The following is a 25,727-nucleotide window of genomic DNA, read 5'->3' as shown; positions in this document are numbered from 1 at the left end:
TGCCATCTATTTGTCTAGGCACTCAGTCCTAAATGCCATGCTTTTTGATTTCTTAAAGTCAAGTGAAATATATGCAAATACGCAGGGTCTAATTAGAGCCTTGAGTGTCTGTGTGCTTAGTCATGTCTAACTCTTTGCAACCCCATGGACTGTTGCCCACCTGGCTCCTCTGTCTACAGTATATCCCAGGCAAGAACACTGGAATGGGTTGCCTTTCCTTCTCCAGGGAACCTTCCGGACCCAGAGATAGAACCCACATCTCTTGTGTCTCCTGCATTCGCAGGAAGATTCTTTACCACTGTGCCACCTGGGAAGCCCTTTTAATTAGAGCCTTGTCCCCCACCCAAAGCCAAGGAAGCGGAGTTGACGGAAAAGTCTGCAAAGCCCCATGAGCACATTTCTGGTTCCCACTCCTCTTCTGTGCTCCTTACCATATTCCGGAAGATGACCTCCCATGTTTCAAAAGCGATGTCCAGAGGATCCCACTCCACTTCCACAGATGTCTCCTTGATGGACTTGAATTTTAGACCTTCAGGTGTAGGCAGGTCTGTCAGGAAGAGCACAGAGAGGAAGTAAGAATGAGTCCATGTGTGATGGGGAAGGACAGACATCATTCCACCAAACCCCACGGGGCTGACAGTCAGAGCTGGAGTCTTTTTAAGGGTTCTTCTGGGATGCTGTTGACTTTGAGGCATCATGAAAATTAATATAAGGGTCAGCCATATGATTGAATATTTATAATTTCATATGCTTAAACTTAATATGAGCATAGACTTTAGAATCAGACATATTGGCTGATCATATGTAATGATCATAAGCTCGATCATTACAACTTTTGTGTGCTTGGTTGAGTTGAGCACAATGCCCTGAACCTTAGTTTCTTCACCCAAAAGAAGGAGGGTAAGTATGCCTGCCCCTGGGGAATGTTTTGAGACTAAATGATGTATTCCACAATGACTGCTGGCCGCGTGGTTCCTGGCCTGAAGCACAAGTTTAATAAAAAGCAGCCAAGGTTATTCTTACGAAGCAAAAAAGGACCAATTTCTAACCACAACTTGCTTTTTAAGAGTGGAGGTAATTTTTCTGATGTTGAACTCTTAAAGGAAGAATAACTTGAAACCTAATGTTTCCACTTTTGAATATTTTAAATATTTCTACAGTGAGTTCCACAGAAAAGTAATAGTAGGACAGAGTACTTAAGACTGCCAGGGTTCAAATTCCATCTCGACCACTTATTAACTGTTTGGTTTGGAATAAGAGGCTTAACCATTTGGGGGTCTCAGTTTCCTCATCTGTAAAGTGGGTTAACAATAGCTCCTGTCTCACAGGGTTATTGTGAGTTATATGAGTCAGCATGTGAGGAGTGTCTTTAAAAATATTCAGTAAGCTGTAGGAAAATGTATATGTGTGTGTGTGTGTGTGTGTGTGTGTGTGTGTGTATGTATAGCTGAATCACTTTGCCATATGGCAGAAATTAACATTGTAAATCAACTATATTTTAACTTTTTTTTTTAATTCAGTGGACGTCACTGGATTCCAGAGTTTTAGCTGGCGTAACTGTATGAAGTCAGCCATTGACCTGTGGGGCAAAGGTGAGGCAGTAAGACATGCCGGTGGGGGTGGGTTATGCACTGGACAGGCAGGAGGCAGCTGAGACTGCCAAAAGGGGTTCTGTGCGCTCACATGTGGCCACCCTGGCGCTGACTGGAATGCTCTTCTTGTTCTCCAGGATGGCGAACACGCGGATAAAGTACTCCACGCCTGGCTCCAGCTCCCGGATGGTGGCGGACGTCTGGTCTCCAGGGACCCGGAACTGCATTTCCAGGCCATCCTCGTGGGTGGGCGTGTACACAATGAGGTACTCCGTGACTCGCATCTCATTGTCCCAGGCCAGGTTTACGGTCTCTTCAGTCACTTCTGTCACGATGAGGTCTTTGGGAGGGGACACTGTCAGGGATAAAAAAGGATGGCTTGGGTCAGATGGTGTCAGTAACACACTCTATGGGTCACAGCAGGGGAGTACTTGATGAGTCTGCATTTTAGACGATTTGAGGCCTCTGTGATTGGCAGCGGAAGAGACAGGTCCAGCCTACTGTGTCTGATCTTCAAAACTTTTGGGGGCCACCCCTTGCCTTCAGGGTCAAGTTCCAGGTCTGCAGCGTGGCTTTCAACTTGTTTCTATTCCTTGGACCTCAGTTCAGATTCAGGCCATCTGCCGGAGAAAGTGCAGCCTGAGCTTGGCTTTCTGCTCTGAACTTCAAGCCATATATCCTTAGCCCTTGAAGGGTGTTTTAGGCTCATCTAGTCCAACTCTTTCCTTTTCTTAGAGGTGAGTGGGACTTGCTCAACTTCGCTTACTCACCAGATTTGGAACTCCCTTCTCCTCCCTGCCAGACTGGTGTTCCTTCCATACAGGCATCCCTGGCTTGGCCATGTCAAACACAGAGCCCCATGATTATTCTTATGCGCTGATGGCTTTAATCAAGCTGAAATTCTCCATTACAAGTATATATGGTGGATAAGGGAAGTACAAAGACCCTCGTTAAACATGAACATTATTGGTCTTTGTGTGTTTCTCTTCACTTGAATAAATGCCCTGTGCTAACTGCTGGGCTAATGCTCCTCTAAGGCACTCAGAGTCCTTGGGATCAAGGACAGCAACAAAAAGATGATTTAAGAGTCAAGTCTGCTTCCTAGGTGATCAACACTGATCTTTAGCTGAGCATGCATTTAAACCAGTTTGTTTATGTAATCTCACTGTCCATTCAATTGAGTTGAATTTTAACTCCATCCAAATAGAGGGATTTAGTTTATGATGGCGTGTCAGTTTTACATGTCAGTGTGTAGAGTAGGAAAGAAGGTTGATGTTTAGCAAAAGGGAGGTAATCGTTTCATCTACCTTATCTTGGGCACCAGTTGTGAAACTCAGCATGGAGTAACTACCCAGATTCAGGTACCAGCTGTGTGATCTATAAGCTGTGTGTCCTTGGGACAATTCCAGAACCTCTCTGAGCCTCTGACCCCCAAATAGGAAGCTCTGAAACAGGTGAGAGACCAGGGCTCCTTCAGAGAGCATGTGCTTGTGTGTGTGTGTGTGTGTGTGTTTAGTGTAACACAGAGATCTCCAGCACATGCCAACCCCTGACGCCAGTTCGCTGGAGGCTGCTACTCACCCTGGGAGCAGTCTTCCCCGGTGTATCCCTCATTGCAAATGCAGCGGCCAGAGACGCACTGCCCCCAGTTGCTGCAGTCGTTGGGACAGGAGCGCTGTGCACAGTCGGGTCCGGTGAAGCCCTCCTGGCACACGCACTGGCCGTCCACGCAGCGGCCCTGGCCATGACAGTCGCCGGGACACCTGCGCTGTGCGCAGTCAGGCCCGCTGAAGCCCTCGAGGCACACGCACTGGCCGTCCACACAGCGCCCGCGGCCGTGGCAGTCGCCGGGACAGGCGAGGTCTGCGCAGTCGGGGCCGGTGAAGCCATCCTCGCACACGCAGCGCCCATCCACGCAGCGGCCGCGCTGGCTGCAGTCCCGGGGGCAGCGGAGCTCGCGACAGTCCTCGCCCGTGTAGGCGTCGTCACACACACACATGCCGTTCACGCAGCGCCCGTGCTGGTGGCAGTCGTGCGGGCAGCTCATTTCGCCGCAGTCGTCACCCTGGAAGCCGGGCTGGCACTCACAGCGCCCGTCCACGCAGCGCCCACGGCCGTGGCAGTCAGAAGGACACCGCCGCTGTGCGCAGTCCTCGCCGGTGTGGCCCTCGTCGCACACGCACTGCCCGTTCACGCAGCGCCCGTGGCCGCTGCAGTCGCGGGGACACCGCAGCTCTCCGCAGTCTGCGCCTGTGAAGCCGTCGTTGCACTCGCAACGCCCGTCCACGCAGCGGCCGCGCTCATGGCAGTCGGAGGGGCAGCGCCGCTCGCTGCAGTCCGGGCCCGCAAAGCCCTCGTCGCACACGCACTGGCCCTCGTCACAGCGGCCGCGGCCGTGGCAGGCGTGGGGACAGGCCAGCTGGCCGCAGTCCTCACCCGTGAAGCCCTCATCGCAGGAGCAGGTGCCGTTGAGGCAGCGGCCCCGGTCGAAGCAGTCGTTGGGGCAGACGAGCTCCCCGCAGTCCTCGCCCGTGAAGCCCTCGTCGCACACGCACTCATTCTCCACACAGCGCCCGCGGCCGTGGCAGTTGTGCAGACACAGGGGCTCCCTGCAGTCCTCTCCCGCGAAGCCCTCCTGGCACACGCAGCGGCCGTCCACGCAGCGGCCGTGCTCCTCGCTGCAGGGCACCGGGCATGCCTCCTGACTGCAGTCGAGCCCAGAGTAGCCTTCGAAGCAGACGCAGGCCCCGTCCACGCACTTGCCCTGGTCGTTGCAGTCGTTGGGACAGGCCAGCAGGCTGCAGTCCTCGCCGGTGAAGCCCTCATCACACACGCACTGGCCGTCCAGACACTGGCCGCGCAGGTGACAGTTCCCCGGGCACTCGGGCTCAGAGCAGTTGGGGCCTTTCCAGCCGGGTTCGCACACGCAACCGCAGCCTTCCGTGCTGAAGTTGCCCCGGCCGCTGCAGAAGGGCCTGGTGTCCACGCGGCCTGCAGGGAAAAGAATAGAGTCTCTCACTGAGCAGGGGCAGCTTGCTTTCTTGGCTTCTACCCACAAAACCCAGATTTAAATTCCCTTAGAGCAAGGTGGCCTCTCAGGCCCTGTCTGGCTTGAAAATCAATTGCTTATTGTGTGAAATCTGGTGAGGCTGCCTGGCTAGCTCAGTCTGTTAAAGCATGCGACTCTTAATCTCAGGGTCATAGGTTGGAGCCCCACATTGGGCTGGTCTTCCACTTTGGGTTTCCCTGGTGGCTCAGATGGTAAAGGATCTGCCTGCAATGCAGGAGACCTGGGTTCGATCCCTGGGTCAGGAAGATCCCCTGGAGAAAGGGAATGGCAAGCCTCTCCAGTATTCTGGCCTGGAGAATTCCATGGACAGAGGAGCCTGGTAGGCTACAGTCCATAGGGCTGCAAAGAGTTGGATATGACTGAGTGACTAACACTTTCACAACCAATGACACTAGGTAGGCATTCTTACGCTATACTCCCTGAAACTGTGTGTATACGTGTGTGTGTGTGTGTGTGTGTGTTTCCATCCCTGGGGAGGAGACTCATTTTCATCAAGTTTTCAGGTATTCCTGGGACTCCAAGGGTTACGAACCATTGCCTGTGGAACGCATCTTGCTGGGCTGTGTTTTTACTTCTCCCATAGTTAGCCGAGGTTAGCCATGTAAGAAAATAAGTGTTTCACCAAGAAATAACTGTTGAACTGAACTCAGTTCTGATGCCTTGACTCAATCACTGTGCTGCATTTGCAAAATGACTTAGACACTCTGGACCTCAGCTTCTCCGTCGGTCAGGTGGGACCCATGGCCCACTCACCTGGGGTCGATTGGGTTAAATGAGGACATTAAGGACCCACCGTTGTGCTGATTCTGATTTCCTCTTGCGGAGGGTCTTGGTTGACTTAAGTCGGTATAGGTGCTTATGTGACCAAAGGTTTCTAAATTTTCAGTAACTGAAATGAGGCAGCTAAGGAGTGGCTTTCTAATTCTGCTAGGACAACTTTCCATTAGACTCAGAATCCCAGGGACGGGGGAGCCTGGTGGGCTGCCCTCTGTGGGGTCGCACAGAGCCAGACACGACTAATATGACTTAGCAGCAGCAGCAGCAGCAGCAGCAACAGCCGCCCCCACAAAGCTCATGTGCATCCATCTTTTTCCATAATGTCTTGGCTTAAGTTGCAGCAGTGGCAGGTGTGGCCTCCATGCAATCAAGGGAAAGAAACAAAACTTGCTCCATTTTATCTGCATCTAAATACAGTTGCATTAATACACTGTATCTCCTTCCTGACAGCAGGAATGAAGTCAATTTTAAGAAAAACGTTGGCTTGAAAAGTGAGAATCTAAAACTATGTCATCTAGTATGGTAGCTGTTAGACACGTTTGGCCTCTAAACCATTAAACTGTGGCTAGCCTGAATTTTGATGTGCTCTAAATGTGAACTACAAACACTCTGGATTTCAAAGTGAGCATACAAGAAAAGAATGTAAAATATCCATTAATAATTTTTGTATAGTTTCCAAGCTGAAAGATTATTTACTTATATTGGATGAATGATTAAAATAATTTTACCTGTTCCTTTTTCATTTAATTAGTATGACTACTGGAAAAGTTATGATTAATTACATAAGTGGCTCATAGTTCTAACGGATAGCACTGCATTAATGAGTTTTTTAAGCCATTCCTTTGGGTTCTATTAGTCCTATTCTGTAAATCCCCTCTGCATTTTACTAGGGGTTGAAAGAAGTGGAAGATGAACTAATTTGTACATAAACTTTTTTTTTGCCTTGGAAACCTAAAGGATGTCCTACAGTACTCTCAATTTATGATGATTAGAGTTTATTTTTATGATGATTAGCCTTTCCCACCGGGTTCCCACATGTAGCCACAGCCTTCAGTGCTGAAGTTGCCCCGGCCGCTGCAGAAGGGCCTGGTGTCCATGCAGTTACAGTAGCCTCAATTTATGATGATTCAGGTTGCTCTTGATTGGAGCTGCTCTTGGAATAATCTGTAAAATACTTTCTAGTATTTTTTGTTTGTTTGTTTTATGAGTGGCAGAAATAGATATTTTCGCCTCTGATTTAGCCTTGTTGAAACCCGTGTATTTCTATCAACTTTAGGGAATGGAAATGAAGACAAACTTCTCAAGTGGCAAAATTCCTTAAAAAAAGATGTACCTAGAGACAGGCAGAGTTCTGGAGAAACACAGGCACCTCCAAAGCTCCTGTTTCTTATCACTCTTTGTGTCTTCTTGCGCCAGTTGCTTAACTTTTTTGAGTCTCGTTTCTTAGATCTATAGAATGGGGGTATTAAACTTTATCTCAAAGGGTTGTTGGGAGGATTAAATGAGACAGTGAATTATAGTGCATGGTGTTGGATTGGCCAAAAAGTTCATTTGGGTTTTCTGTAGGCTACAAGCCAGCCCAATACATAAAGGACTTAGTTCACATGTGATCATCATCATTGTTGCCTTTAAACTGGAACGTGTTTTCCTATTTCCCCCAAATTTTACATCACTGTAGGCTGTAACTTTGTGAGAACACCAGGGTATGGAATACTGTCATTTAAGTCCTAACTTGGCCACTTATGTCAGGACCTTGGGGAATCCCAACTTCCTTTTTGGCTTTAGTTTCCTTATTTATACAACAGGGTGATGGGGGTATGTTACTACCTTTCAGAGAATGATCTTTGGGTGAGGGATTTCAAAATACATTATTAGGGTTTCAGAGTATGGAATGAGCAGATGTCATTGTCAAAGAAGTTTTAGAAATGAAGTGAAAGTCGCTCAGTCATGTCTGACTCTTTGCGACCCCATGGACCATACAGTCCATGGAATTCTCCAGGCCAGAATACTGCAGTGTATAGCCTTTCCCTTCTCCAGTGGATCTTCCCAACCCAGGGATCAAACCCAGGTCTCCGGCCTTGCAGGCAGATTCTTTACCAGCTGAGACACCAGGGAAGCCCTCGTTTTAGAAACTAGTACTTAAAAGTAAGATAGGGTTTTTCAAAGCAAGATCTCTCAGAGGCCTGAAAATTCCTCTGAAACATTTGTCACCATGACTCTCCAAGAGCCTACTAGATATGGTTACATTCTCCATAGTCGTTTGTCCATTAAATCTCTTTTGAATGAATACCTTCTGAGGTTGGTTCCCCAGGGAACCTACTCTAGAAACAACTGATGGATCCTGCCTGGCTCACTGTTCCTCCCATCCATACAGTGAGGGGCTGGACCCGTCACCACCTCCTACCTTCGGCAGACTGGAGGCAGCAGCCGGCTCCCGAGGTGCACTGTTCCCGCAGGGAAGACACCAGGTTCTCCAGCTCCTCCAGTCTGCTCAGAAGCTCCTTGACATCAGGAGCAGCTGCACAGCCACAGGCCCGGCGGGGGATGTTGATGCGGTGAGTGAAGACGATCTGGTTTTCCCCATCCACTGTATGCTCCTGGAAGCTTTCCTGGGGCTCTGATGGTGGGGCCAAGTCTTTCTCCCCACTGGCAGATTCCAGATCCACTGAACACTGGGACCCCACAGGCAGCTTGATATTGTAGACGTGATTAAACACCACTGGCTGGTTTTCCTCTGGCAGGGTGACATTCACTCCACTCTGTCGCTTGTGCCGGATGACTTTCTTGAGGACGCCACCTTCGGCCGGAAGGGCAAGCAGAGCTAGGAAGAGGCCTGCCCATAGCTGAGTCATGACCCCCATGGTGGAGGTGAGTTTTGCTGAATGTCTCAGGGTGCTTGTGGTCCTAGGGTATCTCACTCTTAGGTAGAATTGGGGATTCGGAAGCAGAGAGCAGAATCCAAATCAGTTGTTCCCGATCTTCTTGAAGGAGTTCTCTCCTATGAGTAAACAAAGGAAAGCCAAAGCTTGTTAGTGTCTATTGCTATTTGAATCTGTTGAATATCTGCAGTTCTTAGTTAATTTTGATGTTCTGTTTCCTGTGTTTGAAGATCTCCTTTTATTCCTTCAGTATGTGCTGAAGTGTGGTCATAAAATGGTCACTAAAAGAATTTTGCAATCATGAAAGAATGATTTCACTCACAATTCAGTATTTGGAAATATAAGGAGACAGGAGAAAGGACGAAACTTTGGAATAAGACAGATCAGATGTGGTTTGGATCTAAGCCCTAACTCTGGGCCTTTGGGTAAGTTATATAACTTTCATTTGTTTTATTTTACTTCTGTACAGTGAAGATCATAATATCAGATCAAAGTAACGATGTAAGTGAAAACATTAAGGAATTCATTCATATATTCCCGAATCCCTTCAATATTTGCTGAGTGAGCACACTGAGTGATATGAAGGTCACAGTCCCATAGATGTTGAAGAATTTCTCCCTTCATTATTGACTCTCCAATCTGAAATTAACTCCATCTGCTGCTTTGCCCCTGCTGTGGGAAGCAAAGGTTAAAATGCTAGACTTTAGAAGGCAAATTGAGTTTTTATTCTAGCTTAACATCTTACTTGTAATGTGACGGTTGAAACAATATTCTATATCTTTGAACTTTAGTTTCTCTTCCTTTTATTTCTAAAACTTTAAAATATCAGGTTTTTAGAAGAACCTGACAGAATGTTCCAGGACCAGTTATCCAAGCTATGGCCAAGGGAAAGAGATGACTCAGAAAAGGTATCCATGAGCCCTTGCTGTCTTCTGTAATCAACAAGTACTTAAACTATTCTTACTTAGTGATTTTTCTTCCCCTCCCCTCAAACTCATGATTGAAGCCTCAACCCTCAGTGTGAGTATATTTGGAGATAAGGCTCTTAGGGAGGTAATCAAGGTTAACCGAAGGTCATGAGGGCTGCATCCTAATCTGATGACAGTATTGGTGTCCTTATAGAAGAGGCTCCACATTTCTCTCTGACTTGGCTTTTCTGTCTTGTGCACAGAGGAAAGGCCATATGAGGACACAGAGAGAAGGTGGCTGTCAGTATGCTTTATTATTCAAATTAGGTTCCTAAGAAGAATTTGTGGATCTTTGATGTAGGCAAGCCCACTGGATGAAAATTATTATGAAGAGGAGAACTTGGCAAGTTGTCTTCTTTCAACCATAGCCCATCTTAGTTGTTTACTGGACAAATATTTATTGATTGGGTATTCTATTACAATTGTTTGAACTCTCTTAGCCTTCCAGAGTCCTTCTTTCTCACCCTCTTCCCATCAATTCTTCGCTTTTTTTTTTTTTTTTTTTTTTGAGGAAGGGCCATGGGCCAAGTTTGAAATGCTTTTGGACTTTTACCCAAGACTTTTGTGTGTGTTGCTAAACGACTTAAATTTCCATCTAAAAGGCTGTTAGAATCACTGGTTGAGACTTAAAGGCAACGGGTCTCGGAAAACACTGACCGGAGCATGAGTTGAGTGAGGATTTCTCACTCTGTATGTAAGAGACACGCACTGGCACAGCCAAAGGCTCTACTGTTTGGAGGAAGGAAATGTGATTCTTGAGGGTTGTGGATTTCCCATATTGGCTCTTGGTGGTCTGAGGGCAGGGGGATATTTTTGCACTTCAAAGACTCATTATACCTTCAGCATGGTGGAAAATGTCTAGCCTTTGGAACTAGACATACCAGAGTACAAATGCCACTCACTAACTCTATGACTTGGGCAAACTACCTGTCCGTCCATCCTAAGTCGCTCCAGTCGTGTCCTACTGTTTGAGACCCTATGGATCATAGCCCACCAGGCTCCTCTGTCCATGGAATTCTCCAGGCAAGAGTATTTGAGTGGGTTGCCATTTCCTTCTCCAGGGGATCTTCCCGACTCAGGGACTGAACCTGTGTCTCTTAGTTCTCGTGCACTGGAGGGTGGGTTCTTTACCACTAGCGCCACCTAGGAAGCTGGGCAAGCTATTAATCCTCTCTAAACCATGACCTCACTTGTACAATGAGGGATCAAAATCCTTCCAGAGGGAATTATGAATTAAAGATCGGCACAGAAAACACCCAAAAAGGTATCAGGGCACACATTAAAAAGTAGCTGCTATTTTTTTTGTACTCTGAGAAACAAAACTTAGCATGAGTCCAAGCTAATAGCCTGCTTTTGCTTCAGTTCAACCTCCTCATTGAATCCAGTCCTAAGCCCAGCAGCAACTTGGATCTAGATCAAAGAGGAGCTGCAGAAATCACTGATGTGTAAGGGGGTAAACCGTACGAAGATAAATTTACTAGAACTGGAAATATTTACACCAGAGAAGCAAACATTCAAAGCAAATAACAACCTTTAAAAATGTAAAATATTCTCATACAGATAGCTGACTGATTCATGTCTTCTCTGAGGATAGAGCTGGGGAAAATTACTTTAGGCTACAGTTTGTTACATATAAGTTAGACATGAAGGATCATGTTCTGATAGTAGGGCTTTTAAAATCAGAGAATGAGTCTTTAGAAAGCACAAGCAGAAGCACTTCTTATCTTCCTAGGAAGTGATCAGGTGATGGAAGGTCTGGAAGAGATCTCGCAGGAGGAAAGAATGCAGACCTGTGCATATTTATTCTGTAGTTGAGAAAGCCAAGGTGGAGAGGAACAGGATTACTCTGTATAAACCCTGGAGAACCAGGAGCTGGCTTGTCCCCTGTGGCCTCAAAGGACAGAACAAGCACCAATATATGTGTACACTGCAGGTGGAGAGGAGGATTGGTTATAAGGAGGCAAATTTCAGCACAATAGGAAAAATACATTTCTTTTTCTAAATTTTTTTTTAAATTGGAGGATAACTGTTTTACAATGTTGCATTAGTTTCTGCATACAACAACACAAATCAGTAATAATCGTAACTATATATGTGTGTGTCTGTGTGTGTGTCCACTCCCTCTTGAGACTGACTCCCACCACGCGAGGTCATCACAGAGCACCAGGCTGGGATCCCTGTGTTATACAGCAGCTTCCCATTAGCTCTCTATTTTATACATGATAGTGTATATATAGCAATGCTACTTTCTCAGGTCATCCCATCCTTTCCTTCTCCCGCTGTGTCCATAAGTGCAGCAGGAATAGAGATCCAGATGTAGAGAAAGGACTTGAAATACATTTCTAATCGGAATTACCCGATAGAAAGGGCTTTGGATAATATAGCAAACTCCAAGTCACTGGTATATAAAATGAAGAGCACAGATATACAGACAAATTGTCTTGAGTTCGAGTCATTGTTCAACCGCTTCCTTGGACAAACTGTTAGCCATAATGCAAGCCAGAATCATGTCATCAGTAACATTGCTATGGGTGTTCTTGTGGGGCTGCTGTGGAGTCTGTGTGAGATGCTGTGAGATGCTGTGTGTAGAAGGGACAGGATAGGCTTTGGCAGGAGTGAGAGCTTTTGTAGTGAAACATATGGACTTCAGTGACCATTTTTTCCAGGATTTTCTTTTTCCCAACTCTTGAAAATCCTATCTTGGCATATGTAAGTCTGTTTTTTTTTTTTTTTAAAAGCAAGGATGGGTTCTGCAGTGAAGTGAAGCTCTTTCTCAGAACTCCCAGGAGAATATGTCTTGGGAGATCGTCTCTCTTTCTTTATATCCACACATCTACACCTTCACCTTTATGTCTGCATCTATACCCACACCTACACCTACACCCAAGTCTGTATCTCTGCCTGTACCTAAAACTCTTGTCTATCTCCCATCTATCAAGTCATCTTTGTTCTGTCTTCTACGGCCTAAAGACTAAAGGAGCTGTTTGCCAAGGAGGGCTGCAGGAAGACACACAGCCTTTGTACTGGCTCAATACATAGATTCTTGGGGTCCATATCCAGGACAAAGTGCTCTATCCAAGACATGCATGTTGCCACGCTCTGTAACCTGTCTTGGCATATATGCTAAATGCAGAAAAATGTACATGTGGATCATTCTCTGCTTTCTATTTTTATCAAAAGAAAATGTTAGAGCCAGATTAACTGTTGTGATTGTGCTGATGATTCTTTAGATGCCTCCTTTCTTGTTAACTTCTTAAGCATGATTCATCTGGAGAATAATGACAACAACAACAACAACAAAAGCACCTTAAAGATTTATTCATGAGAGAAAAGGGTTAAGAGGAAGAAAATTCTTTTAATTCATTGGTCTGGAGCTGCACTGTTCAGTATGGAGGTCACTAGCCACAAGTGGTTATTAAAATCAAATACAACTGAAAATGCCATCCTCAGTGGCTCTACTCACATTTCAAATGCTTAATAATAGTGTGATGAGTGGCCATGATATCAGACAATGTGGCTAAGGACCAATTCCATCACTGTAGGAAGTTCTATTCACCAGTTCTAGTTAGAAGTCTGCTTGGTAATATTAAGCCCATAGTACAAATGAGGAAACTGAAGCTTAGAGAGGTCAAAGAAAGTCTAAAAAAGAGAGTTAGGATAGTTGTTAAGTCTCCTATATTATTATAATACAATTGTGTGTACCTCACATATGGTGCCAGGAGGCTAGAGAAGATGACTCCTTTTCAGTAACATAAACAAGTATGTATGTGCACTAATTTCAGACTTTCTATATTCAAACATATCCAGGTACAAGTATATGTACCTGGATACATATGTGATCTTTATGGCTATTGTCCTCCTTGAATCTGAAAAGACATAGATCTTGCCTCAGGTTATCATCCTGTCCGCCTCCTACACTTGCAATACAGGGTGTTTTTTCTTTTTCTTTCTGCATACGTTACAGCCCCAAGTGCTCCATGAGATTCTTCTCAAATCAAACCAGAGATAACTTGCCCAGGAACCACTCTGACTCTGTCTAACATCCTGCCCTGCCCAGCCTCCCCTTTCTCGGGAGCTGGTAGAGCTGGTCAAGATCCACTGGCTCTCCTGCTTCTGTTGACTCTGCAATGCCTTGCTCCAGACTTTTTGAGGGGATGCAGTCCATTTCCTTCAGCTGTCTGAAGAGTTCTATCAATGAAGGAGCTAGTATGAGAGAAAGAGTCTGGTCTTTGCAGAGAAGTAGACCTATGTTAGAATCCAAGTCTTCCGCTTAGTAGCTGATACCTGTGGCCATTCACTTCCCCCCCTCTAAGTATCACTTGCCTCATCTCCTACAAGGCTATGGATTTTCCAGGCAGGGGTACTGGAGTGGGTTGCCATTTCCTTCTCCAGGGGATCTTCCTGACCCAGGAATCGAACCCGGGTCTCCTGTACTGCAGGCAGATGCTCTTGCCTCTGAGCCACCAGGGAAGCCCCCATATATGTGCCTATTTCATAGAGTTATGAGAAGATGGGATAAGATGAGAAGGTGTACTTAAAGCTACTAGCATGTGCCTGGATCATAGTAGGTACTTAATATGGTACCTAATGATAACAGAAACAGCAGTAATGACAGTGGCCAAGTAGATAGTAGATTAGAAAGTTTGCATTCAGACAGCACGGGAGAATCGGGGAGTTACAGTGTGGCTATGATTGTGATATAATGGTAATAAAGGAGATTTGGTAACCTAAGTCTGTTAAGTTTCAAATTGGAGTGTGACTATGTTTTTTTGAGGGGCTGAAAAAAGACACCTTAAAAGAGGTAGCACCTGAGCTGAGCCTGAAGAGTTGGGTGGGATTCTAAAAAGTGGTTGGATGCAATTGAGTAGGTGGGTTGAATGTGCTCCTCACTCAGCCACCTTTCTTGATTAGGTGTCTAGAAAGCGGGAGCAGCATGAGGAAAGGCAAAGGAGTGTGTGGGTGAGGAGGAGATGAAGGAAGATGGCAGCAGCAGCAGCAGCCTCCCTTCGTGACTCCCTGATGTGGGCCAAAGCGCGATCACGCGGACGGAATACTGACACCCTGGTTCCACGGGGCTGTGTACGATCTGTGCAGGAGCGGAAAGAAGACGGCACGTGGAATTGACAGAACCAGTAAGGAGAGAAGTAATGGTCAGCATGGAGGGCTGGGACTGAGCTGGATGAGCACTGCTGTATCTTTTTGAGGCCAGATGCCTAACTGCTCAGTGTCATCCATGCGGATTAGGCAAGACATAGGCTGCTGTATTTGGTCCCTTGGTCTGCAAATTCCTGGCACACTTATGGTGCCTGCTATTAAAGAAATAAAAAAAAAAAAAAAAAAAGAAAAAACCAGAAAAGAAAAAAAAAAAAGATGAAAACAATGGTCTTGAAAGCTCTTTTTTTTTTCCTTTTTTTTTTGAGGGGGTGAGTGTTAATATGTCAGGATTTTATCACTGATGGAAGATAAAAATTAGTTCTTGTTTCAGCGTCTTCATTATTAGATGTTGCCAGCATAGGGTGTATTTCCAAGTTTCGGCATTATAGGTTTTTATTTGGAGCATTGCTCTGAGGTACCACTGCATCCAGTGGGTGGGGAAACCACGGTGTGGTCATGGCAGCTATGTCCCAGGAGATTTTGGTTTATAATCATATATTCTGAGGTGCCTCAGCAGAGCTGTTTCATAGCTAACCTTTTGGAAGCAGCATGTAATAAACCAACGGTTATTTTTAGGCACTTCATCACAGGACAAAGACCACTGCTTAGATGAAGGAGTCAACAATCTTTGAATTTTTTCTGGGTCACAGCTAGAGAGTAAACAGTTTCATTTCTAGATAAAGATAAAACTTCCAACTGGCTAGAATCATATTTCAGAATACTTATGACTTCACTCTTAGTAACTCACAGAATATATTTATCTTGTTGACTTAGGCATTTACGTCAAATAGCCTGGGCTTGAGAGAACAAGGAAGATTCCTGATGGTTTAAAAATCCAGATGAATTTCTTTCCACATCATTTTGGCAACACCTGAGGCAGATCACATTTTTCTTCCTGCTTACAGGAAAGAGAATTTTATTGTGCACAGCCAGTTAAGCATGGAGCTGCTTACATGGGCGTTCTTAAAGGTTCTAGAAATTCCTCACCCCTTGTCCTTCCCAACATCCATAAATTCCTTCTTGGACTGTGTCAGGAAGGGAGAGGAGCCAAGAAACAGCCTGAAGTGTGGATTTTTTTCCGAGGACATCTGATCCTTCCACTTGAGGGAGTCCAGTACAACCTGTGTCTTAAAGGAATTGAGCAGACACTGCCTGCCAAACCAAAAGCCCTCCAAGCCCTAGGTGTAGGAGTTCCAGCACTGAGAAGCACTTATCCATTTGGGTAGTACGGTGGCGCGTAGCTGGCACCCAGTTAGGATGCTTGTGGGCTAGCAATCATTTCACAGCCCTGGGAATTAAATTGCTTTTAAAATCATTCATTCTTGCATTCAACAGAGAGGAGTTGAATGATGATTAAGACCAGGCTATGGGACAGCTCAAGAGGTAGTCAGGTGTTTCAGAGCCCAGTGATGGATAGTTCCTGTTCTCAGAGACCTCACAGCTCAGGAAAGGAAACAGACAGGTAAACAGATGCTTACAGGGAAGAATGATAGGTGCTAAAACTGACGAATCTCCAAGGAGAGTCTGTGCAGTTTTTGAGAGTATCTGCTCTAGAATCAGCCAAATACCATGGATTCTGGTCCTGCCACTGGCTATTAATTTGAATTTAACGGAATTGTCAGTTTCAAGGTCAAATATGGTTGGATAGGGGTGACAACATATGACTCCATCTAGTGGCTTTGACCTTAGATGTGTAATACTACCTCTGTGAGCCTCAACCTGGGGCTTCCCAAGTGGCGCGGTGGTAGAGAATGCCCCTGGAAGAGAGGCAAGAGACACAGTTCCATCCCTGGGTCAGGAAGTAGGAAACGGCAAACCACTCCAGTATTCTTGGCTGGAGAATTCCATAGACAGAGGAGCCTGGTGGGATGCCAGTCCATGGGATGGCAAAGAGTTGGATATGATGGAACACACACACACACACACACACACACACACACAAGCCTCAACTTTCTTATCTATAAGATGGCAGTACTCATAAGAACCCCACAATAAAGTTCTTTCAACTGAAAGTGAGAAAAAAGTGAGACCAAATGGGATAACACATGGAAATATTTAGGACAGTGGGTGAGAGGAAGAAGGTCTTAGTTGCTGGTGTGTTGTTATTGTGTGGTGATTTGCGTCTTTTGGTTGGAGAAGGCAGTTTGCGGAAGGCTAGTCTCGGAAGGATGAGGGATTCCTGCGAGAATTTTGGGGAGCCACCTCATGCCCACTGTTTGCTTTTTCCATGGAAATGCATAATTTGTAATATTTCAGGTTGCCAAATGACAGAGACACGCTGAAATCCTTAGGAGAAGAGGAGGCTGGCTCTATCGTCCTGGTTTTCCTCCTCACCTATGTATTCTCATTCAGTAGCAAGAAAAGCAAGCCCACGACCCCAGGGTGGAGCTCTTTTCTGGCAGGTCTTGGCCAAGAGGCGGTGCTGCTACTGGGATGGCTGTCCATGCTGCTCAGCCAGGGCTTTCTCCACAACAGACTGCCTGTGGTTTAGTTTTTCAAGACACTGCTTCTGACGGGAAACGTTTGGCTCAGATTTTCAGTACTTTCCATAGACACAAACAGACATTGGATTAGAGAATCTAAATCAGACTTCAGAAGGCTTAGAGGCAACTGAGAAAATCACCGCGTCCTTGGTGGCAAATCTGAGGCACCCACGCACATCCTTAGCATGTACGTGGCAGACATTGCTAATCGATGCCTGCACAATTCCTTGGCGCTCCACTTCACGGTTATGACTAGACACTTCAGGCAGCCAAAAGGAGTTGAGTAAAAGTAACTCATGTCATCAAAGAGAATGCCTGGACCTAAACACCCAAAGAGGATCACTGGCTATTCAGTTCAGTTCAGTTCAGTTCAGTTCAGTGGTGCAGTGGTTAAAGCATCTGCCTGCAATGTGGGAGACCTGGGTTCGATCCCTGGGTCGGGAAGATCCCCTGGAGAAGGACATGGCAACCCACTCCAGTATTCTTGCCTGGAGAATCCCATGGACAGAGGAGCTTGGAGGGCTACAGTCCAGGGGCCGCAAAGAGTCGGACACGACTGAGCGACTTCACTTTCACTTTCAGTCCCTCAGTCGTGTCCGACTCTTGGCGACCCCATGAATCGCAGCATGCCAGGCCTCCCTGTCCATCACCAACTCCCGGAGTTCACTCAGACTCACGTCCATCGAGTCGGTATGCCATACAGACATCTCATCCTCTGTCGTCCCTTTCTCCTCCTGCCCGCAATCCCTCCCAGCATCAGAGTCTTTTCCAATGAGTCAACTCTTCGCATGAGGTGGCCAAAGTACTGGATTTTCACTGGCTATTAGTGTGAGGCAAACATTAAATCCCAGATATCCCATCTATTTTGTCAATGAATTTGATTAAGGTTTACCTATTTGCTGAGACCCTTGGGAGGGGGTCAACAAAGACTTCTAGTAATTCTTAGTCTGAGGTCACTGTAATGGTCCCCAGAAAGAAAGATCTGTAATGGGATCTTAGAGCACATCTGTGTTGAGATGTTTAGATTTCTTGGTCCTATAGGATTTCTTCAGTTGCCATCCATCCATTCATCCATCCAATTATATATCTTTTTAGCATGCCTTTATTAAGTACCTACCATATGCCAAGCCCTGAGTTAAGCACAAGGGATACAAAAGTGAAGAAGATAAGCATGTTCTCTGTTGTCAAAAAGCTTATAGTTTCCTCTGGAAAGATCATGAAATAGAATCAACTTTATTTTTTATGCATTTCCAATGATTATTTATTGATAGCCACATTTCATTGGAAGACTTGACTTTAAATCCTTGTACTGTGGATCGAATATATGTGATATTCTTAAGTGTCCCAGCACACTCTAAGCCAGTAGCAGGGGTAGAAATGTTAAGCCTCTTTCAGGAGCTACCCGCAGTTTACTTATAATGTGCCTCCTGATGTATTGTTGGGTCTTCTTCTATGTTTCCAGAAATCTCAGAAATTAGAACATACACAAGGTTCAGTAGCAGTGATAGTATGAATGAAGGCATTGGGAGAAGAGGTGTCACTCTGAGCTTGGAAGTTCACAGAGGACTTCCTGGAGGAGGAAGTGCCTAGGATCCCCAAATACCAATTGAAGAGGCCTTGTAAGATCAAGACAAGATTGGAATGATGACAATGATAATAAAATGTAATAAACTATCATTCACTGAGTGCTTAATTGCCAGAGCTTGTGCCAAGCATTTTAAATCTCCAGTTTAAATTCCTACAAAGTGATATGAGGTGGTATCTTTATTCTCACTTTGCAGATGAGGAAACTGAGTCAGAGGACAATTAAGTGGCTATGCCAATTCAGATATTCATTAAGTAGTGGAGTCAGGACTTGAACATGGATCCATCCAAGTCCAAAGTAAGTGCTCTGAGCCACCGTCTTATAAAGTCTTTTGTGCTGGGCCAAGGAAAGGACTTATAATTCAAGACCAAACCCAAGCTCTGTCTATATAACTTCCAAACACCTGGCTTAAGGGGGGAATACTATCAGTATCCTGGGATTGGGGCCTTAAGATGCCACATAACCTGCCAGTTCTGTAGAAACAAAGCATGCTGACAGACATGTTGGAGATGCTGTTAAGCTCAGTTATCACCAAGGAAGGATTTCAGATGCCTTGAAGTCTCCTCAGTAGCCCTGTTCCCATCTGAGCAGGTACATTTCTCTATCCTTCAACATCCAGCTCCAAAAAAATCATCTATTATTAGAAGCTTTCTCAGGTAACTTTTTTTCCCTCTTCTGAATTCTCTGAGTATTGATCTGACATTATTTCCGTCACATGTCATTCCAGAAATGATTTGGGTAGCTTTATCATATATGTGTATCTTCCTCTTTTAGAGCAATGAGCAAATTCTGTCTTGTACTTACATTCAACTAAGCAGTTCATCTCCATACAGCTAGACTGTATGTATCCTGCAAGCCCCATGAGGGGGGGGGAGCCATATCTGTGTCATTCATCTCTTAATACCCAACACCAAGTATTGTGTTCTGAATATCATAAATGCACAGTATAATTATATTTGAATAACATGTAGCTAAATATATCTCTTGATTTGAGCTTACATACAGTTAGCTGATGCTTATTTTCATGGAATTAATGAACAAATCATCTTTGTTTCGTAATGGCCTTAATGTAATTGGCTCTCCTGTGATCTCTTTTAAGACACGACATATTGAGGAATTCATCATAGCTCCACTCTTGGATAGTTCATTTTGCTCATCTGGCTATTCACTGAGTTTGCATCAGTTCTATGTGCCAGATGCCATAAGCAGAAGTGTTACAAAAAATATCCGAGACAGGCCTCTTTCCATGAGATTCTAATCAATACCTTAAGAGTTCTGGAGGCCCCAGTACTGCCTGCTTTCTGTCTGACGGACGTATACTCAGCTGGACCTTTGGCAGGAGGTGGACTTCACCAGGCCTGTAAGACAGTGTAAAACTCTGATTTCAATGCAAAGGCAACATCCTGGGTTACTAGGAATCCTTCCAGTTTCATTGTAGTGTTATTTGTTAAATTTAGGTCACACTCTCTCTCCTTTTGTAGTTTGAATTTTCATTATTTATTTTTAAGCTCCTGGAGATCAGAGGCTCTCCTGGGGCCACAGAGTAGCACATGCTGTTGACTGAAAAGCTACACAATGAACCACGGGCCACGCTTCTGCCAATCACTGTGGGCAAGTCACAGCCCCTCTAGGGGCTGCAGACTCTCCTGGGAAACAAGGAGTCGTGTCTGGTTTCAATTCTAGAGTCTCTTTTGTTCTAGCACCGTGTGGTCCGCTGCTGATTCGGCAATATTTCTGCTGAACCTAATTTTGGATTTCATGTTTTTAGACCCAAGTCACACGGCCAATATTAAGAATACCTCCCACCCCCAACCCCTGCCCAATCCTGAGTGTTTCTTTCTTTAGAGTTTGGCCTAAGCACTGGAAGTGCTTCGTGGCTTCCTCCCTCCCTCCCATCCCTTGAACATACGTTTCATTACCAACCAAGTTAAGCCCACAAATCTTAATCCATAAAGTAGTTCCACCCAGACACAATAATGAGATTCATACTTGTGGTTTAGTATACCTAAGAAAAGCTCAGATGAAATATGACTAGATCCATTGATACATTCAGACCACAAACTGCCCTGGTATGGTCTGGTTTCAATTTTTGAAATAAAAATTCTGCAGAGCACTTGCTTTCTCTGTCCTATTTCTTTGCCTAGACAGAAAAGAAAATAAAAAAAAAGTGGATCTGACCACGTGGCAATAATATAGGCTCCTATAAAATTCTGGAAAACTGTTTCAAAAATAGATTTGAATTCATTTCCCAGTGGAACAATGACCTCCTCTGTTTCGGCTTTCATCCAGAATTTTAAGAAATCTCGTTTACTCTTGCACAAGTATTGGAAAGTGGGTTCCTGAACTCTTGAGCAGGGTACAAAAATAAAGAGATTTATCTAGGAAGGGCAGGTTATAGATGGACTCATAACTCAACCCTAAAAAAAGAGATTTTTCTAAAAAGAGCTGCATAACACGGTGGCCTTTGTCAACTTGTTATCAGCCACCCAAGGCCGGAGATGGAGCCTTGAGAGGGGATATGGGAATTCCTTAAGGGGAATTATGCTGGGAGAGAGAAGGAAATTGTCTTCTTAGTTAGGTAGACCTGAAATCAAATTGTTTACCTGCTGGGAGCCCTTGACAAAGTCCTATAACTTTTATGAATTGTGGCTTCTTCAGTGTAACATATAGATTTTTCCAGGGTTTTTGGAGACAGAGTGTGATAAGGGGTTATAAATGCCTGGTGTATTAATAATATATTAATAATAAGTGCTACCCAGAAGTTAGTATTTATTCTCCTTGTCTCTCCTTTTCCTTCTTGTCCTCCCCTATTAGGAAGCTCTACAACCCTGAACATATTTTTTAAAAAAATAATAATAATATTGTAGAGGTCACTCAAGCATTGGTTAAGAGGCTGAATCCGGTTTGAGATGACAAGTTTCAGTTTATGTGTCAATTTCAATCAGCTGATAATGGATGCCTGGAGCCTCTTTGCAGAGAAGGTGATGGCACCTCACTCCAGTACTCTTGCCTGGAAAATCCCATGGACAGAGGAGCCTGGTAGGCTGCGGTCCATGGGGTCGCGAAGAGTCTGACACGACTGAGCGACTTCGCTTTCATTTTTCACTTTCCTGCATTGGAGAAGGAAATGGCAACCCACTCCAGTGTTCTTGCTTGGAGAATCCCAGGGATGGGGCAGCCTGGTGGGCTGCCATCTATGGGGTCACACAGAGTTGGACACTACTGAAGTGACTTAGCAGCAGCAGGAGCCTCTTTGAGAAAGATTCTATGGCCGTATTTGAACTCAAGGGAAAAAGGCATTGTGATGGATTAGCAATGTCTGCCATGGGTCTACAAGTGGGGGCTGGTGTTAGTATGTGTGCAAATATTTGGCATAGCAAGACTACCTAGCTTTGGCAATCTTTCCCAACTCTATGTGCTGATATTTATGACCAAGTTTAACCTCATATGCTTAGGTTACTTAGGTGAAGTTGCTCAGTCGTGTCCGACTCTTTGCGACCCCGTGGACTGTAACCTACTAGGCTTCTCCGCCCATGGGATTCTGGAGCGGATTGCCATTTCCTTCTCCAGGGGATCTTCCCGACCCAGGGATCGAACCTAGGTCTCCCACATTGGAGGCAGATGCTTTCACCTCTGAGCCACCAGGGATGCATCTTGACTGATGCCTGTGTCAGAGGGAGCCAGATGGAGTCACTGACCACTAACGATTACAAAAGCCTATATGAATCAACTTCAATAATGTTTGATACATTTTGATGAAAGTTGACTCCTGAAATGGAAATATGCCTCTAAGACTAGAAGCAGGAAACTAGACTCTCAGATAAAAACTCAAACTGCTGTAGTAATTAATGAATATGAGCCCAGGCAAGGCAGACATACCTTCATTGTCTACTTTTTCTTTCTCTAAAAAGGGGTGATTTAAATGCTGCAATAATAACTAAGACTGAATGAACACATTTGAGCCAGGAATTGCATAAAGTGTCTTATGTGGATTATCTTATTGCATCTTCTCCAAGACCTTTGAGGTGACTGACTTTATTTTCCTCAGTTTATAGATGAGGAAACAGGCTTGCACAGCTCAAGGCCACAAAGCAAAAAAAGGGGAAATAGGAGTTTAATTCGGGTAGACTGCCATCAAGCCAGAGACTCCATTCCTAACCATTGGCTCTGCAGCTTTCCTTTAATGATGTCCAGGAGTGGTTTGCATGACTGAATTAAAAGGACTAATTGTAAAAGGACTCAGTGATAAAGGTCCAGAATAATTACTGGCAATGAAAGACCTTTATGACTTACACAGAGAACAGGAGAAGCTTCACATAGCCTGAAAAATAGAGATTATTTCCAACCGTTGCCTTGAGTTTAATCTAGCTGGGTAACTTTAAGCAGCCTTTTCTAGAGTGTTATTTACAACATGTTGACAGTTATTAACGCAAAGAGAAGAGATTCCTAATTCAACCTACTTGGAAAATGTTATTTTAAACCAAACAAATTAGCCCCGGCTTCTTTACTTCAGGATCTTCTAGGGTCTTTCATATGTTTGTGTTTATCTGAAATCTCCAGGAAAGGGAACGTCCATAGTGTTTCCCAAACTTACTTGATTATTCTGTTTGAATTATTATTATGTTTGATGGCACAGAGTGGGGAAAGTGAAGATTTGGAAGCAATCCTAAACCTTCTCCTCTTTCATTTCCTTGCATGTTAGGTGAGAGTAATGACATACCCAGTGATGGCTGGTCCATGATAAGTGTGTAGCTCCAGGATGGAGCCTCTCTAGCAACTGAACATTTGTCCTGTGCCAGGAACATTAGTGAGGCCATTTAACTTTGACACCAATCTTATGACTTAGGAACCACTGTTTGTATTTTACTGTTAAGAGAATTGAAGGCTTAAGGACTTCCCTGGTGACCCAGTGGTTACGAACTGGCTTTCCAATGCAGGGTATGCACATTTGATCCCTGGTCAGAGAACTAAGATCCCACACGCTATAGAGCACCTAAGCCCGTGCCCCACATAATGAGCCCACACGCTCTGGAGCCTGCATACCACAACTAGAGAGAAACCCGCATGTGACAGTGAAGCCATGAATGAATAATAAATCAACTTTAAAACACAAGAGAGAGAACTGAAGATTTGAGAAGGTTAAATAAGTTGCCCGGTCAGTAATCAGTTGACTCGGAATAAAGAGCTGAGCCTTACAATTCCAAAGCCTAGGCTTTTCTGCCGTTGCTAAGTTATCTTTCTCAACAAGATCCATTGTTCAGTTTAATGATTTAGTATTCATGCAATAAATATCAGCAGGGTCTCCACCATCGTTGATATAAAGAGAGTCACTGAAATTCTAAAACGGGACCGTTAGGGAAGGTGATACTGGGGATGTGGGGCGCACATCACTCTTATACAGTTTTGAACTGGAAGGGGAGGCACAAAGCCAAATGCATTGTAGTATCTATATCTCAGGCCAATCTCTGAAGTCCCTGGAAACAGCCTATTCTCCATGTGTCTGGCCTGGAGAGAAAGTGAGTAAGTGCGAGGGAGATAAAGTGAGAAGTAGCAGACAGGGGAGCTTAAAAATCTCTCCTGGATGGAAGCTTGGCCTCATGCTATGCGCTTTCCAAAAAAAAAAAAGTATGACTTCTAAGATATTAGTTAAGACACGAGAGCATTTTAGAGGGTCTATAAGTTACAGCTCTCATTTTTGAAAGAATGGACTTATATGAACAAACGACCGACAGATAAATAAGGAAACAGAGGGGGCAGGGGAGGGAACCTTTCCATACAGGATCATTTAGTTCAGCATATACTTTGGCCACTTGATGTGAAGAGCCAGCTCATTGGAAAAAGATCCTGATGCTGGGAGAGACTGAGGGAAGAAGGAGAAGGGGGCGACAGAGGATGAGATGGTGGGATGGCATCACCAACTCAATGGACATGAGTTTGAACAAACTCCAGGCAATAGTGAAGGACAGGGAAGCCTGGTGTGCTGCAGTCCATGGGGTCGCAAAGAGTCGGAGACAACTTAGCAGCTGAGCAACAACAGTAGGCAAAAGGTTAAGAAATTTAGCCTGAGAGACATAAAAGTCAGAGGTAGGAGCAAATCAAGGCTGGATCATACAAATGAATAACTTTTCTACCATTTTTCTAAGCGTCCTTTAGGTCTAGAATTTGGCTTCAAGTTCTTGGAGGAAGACTTACTAGATGAACCTTTATTTCTGCTTCAATTTCTTCATTTGTATAAATATAATATATCCAATTTTCAGCATTGTAGTGATTGGAAATTACATGTATAAATTTAACACACTGACTAGTCAATAAGCTTTTTCTTAAGTAAATATGTTTGAGTAGATAGTAAATGTGTTTGGCTTTGCAGCCAGATGGTCTGTCACAACTATTCAACTCTATAATAGTAAAGAAGCCCCAATCATGACATAAACGAGTGAGCATGGATGTGTTCGAGTAAAACTTTATTTACAAAGTAGGCTGTCACCCCAGTTCCCTGGTGCTGTCGAAGCTCCCCTAGACAGCATCTAGTTTCCTGATGCTTACTGGAATATAGCAATTAGTTAATAAATTATAAACCTTATTATAAAAGCAAATACAGATTGAAATGGGCAAAAAGGAAACTAACATTTTGTTGAAAGCCTGTATGTTCAATAACTTCAGCTGTGTCCCATTCTCTGTGACCCAATGGACTGTAACCTAACCTGCCAGGCTCCTCTGTCCATGGGATTTTCTCAGCAAGAATACTGGAGTGGTTGCCATGCCCGCTACAGGGATCTTCCCGACCTAGGGATTGAACCTGCATCTCCTGCATTAGCAGGCGGATTCTTTACCACTGAGCCACTGGGGAAGCCTGCTGCTGCTGCTGCTTCATCGCTTCAGTCGTGTCCGACTCTGTGCGACCCCATGGACTGCAGCCCTCCAGGCTCCTCCGTCCATGGGACTCTCCAGGCAAGAGTACTTGAGTGGGTTGCCATTTCCTTGGCAGATTCTTTACCATTGAGCCACTGGGGAAGACAACTATATACTTATTTTGTTCCAAGCCTTATCCTGACTGCTTTTTAAAAACATACAGTCATTTATCTTGTCATTTGTCATGACAACCTGGTGAGACAGGTATTAATAGACCTATTCAGAAATTAAATCTAGACTCAGGGAGGTTCAGCGGCTGACAGAAGAAGCAAAGGCACTTTTGGACCCTGATTTGCAACTCTAAAATATG

At 44.7% G+C, this 25,727-nt stretch overlaps 1 protein-coding gene across 20 annotated transcripts in view; it reads right to left on the bottom strand.

Annotated features, from left to right (window-relative positions):
• The window catches only part of TNC (tenascin C), a 101,217-nt gene that overhangs the window by 62,469 nt on the left and 13,021 nt on the right, over positions 1–25,727 (bottom strand). For 19 of the 20 annotated variants that reach the window (XM_042242805.2, XM_042242809.2, XM_042242811.2 and 16 more), the window contains exons 2-5: positions 7,844–8,437; positions 3,174–4,583; positions 1,684–1,947; positions 432–547 (exon numbers count right to left, since the gene is read on the bottom strand). In XM_042242805.2, the coding sequence (XP_042098739.1) occupies positions 432–547; positions 1,684–1,947; positions 3,174–4,583; positions 7,844–8,300 (2,247 nt within the window). In that variant the 5' untranslated portion in view covers positions 8,301–8,437. Of the gene's footprint in view, positions 1–431; positions 548–1,683; positions 1,948–3,173; positions 4,584–7,843; positions 8,438–19,773; positions 19,867–25,727 lie in introns of all 20 variants that reach the window. The other variant, XM_042242806.2, reaches the window with a different exon arrangement.

This window comes from Ovis aries, chromosome 2 (genome assembly GCF_016772045.2).
Source record: "Ovis aries strain OAR_USU_Benz2616 breed Rambouillet chromosome 2, ARS-UI_Ramb_v3.0, whole genome shotgun sequence".
Taxonomy (NCBI): Eukaryota; Metazoa; Chordata; class Mammalia; order Artiodactyla; family Bovidae; genus Ovis; species Ovis aries.
Note: the sequence above shows the minus strand (reverse complement) of the source record. Positions and strands in the feature narration are given on the sequence as shown.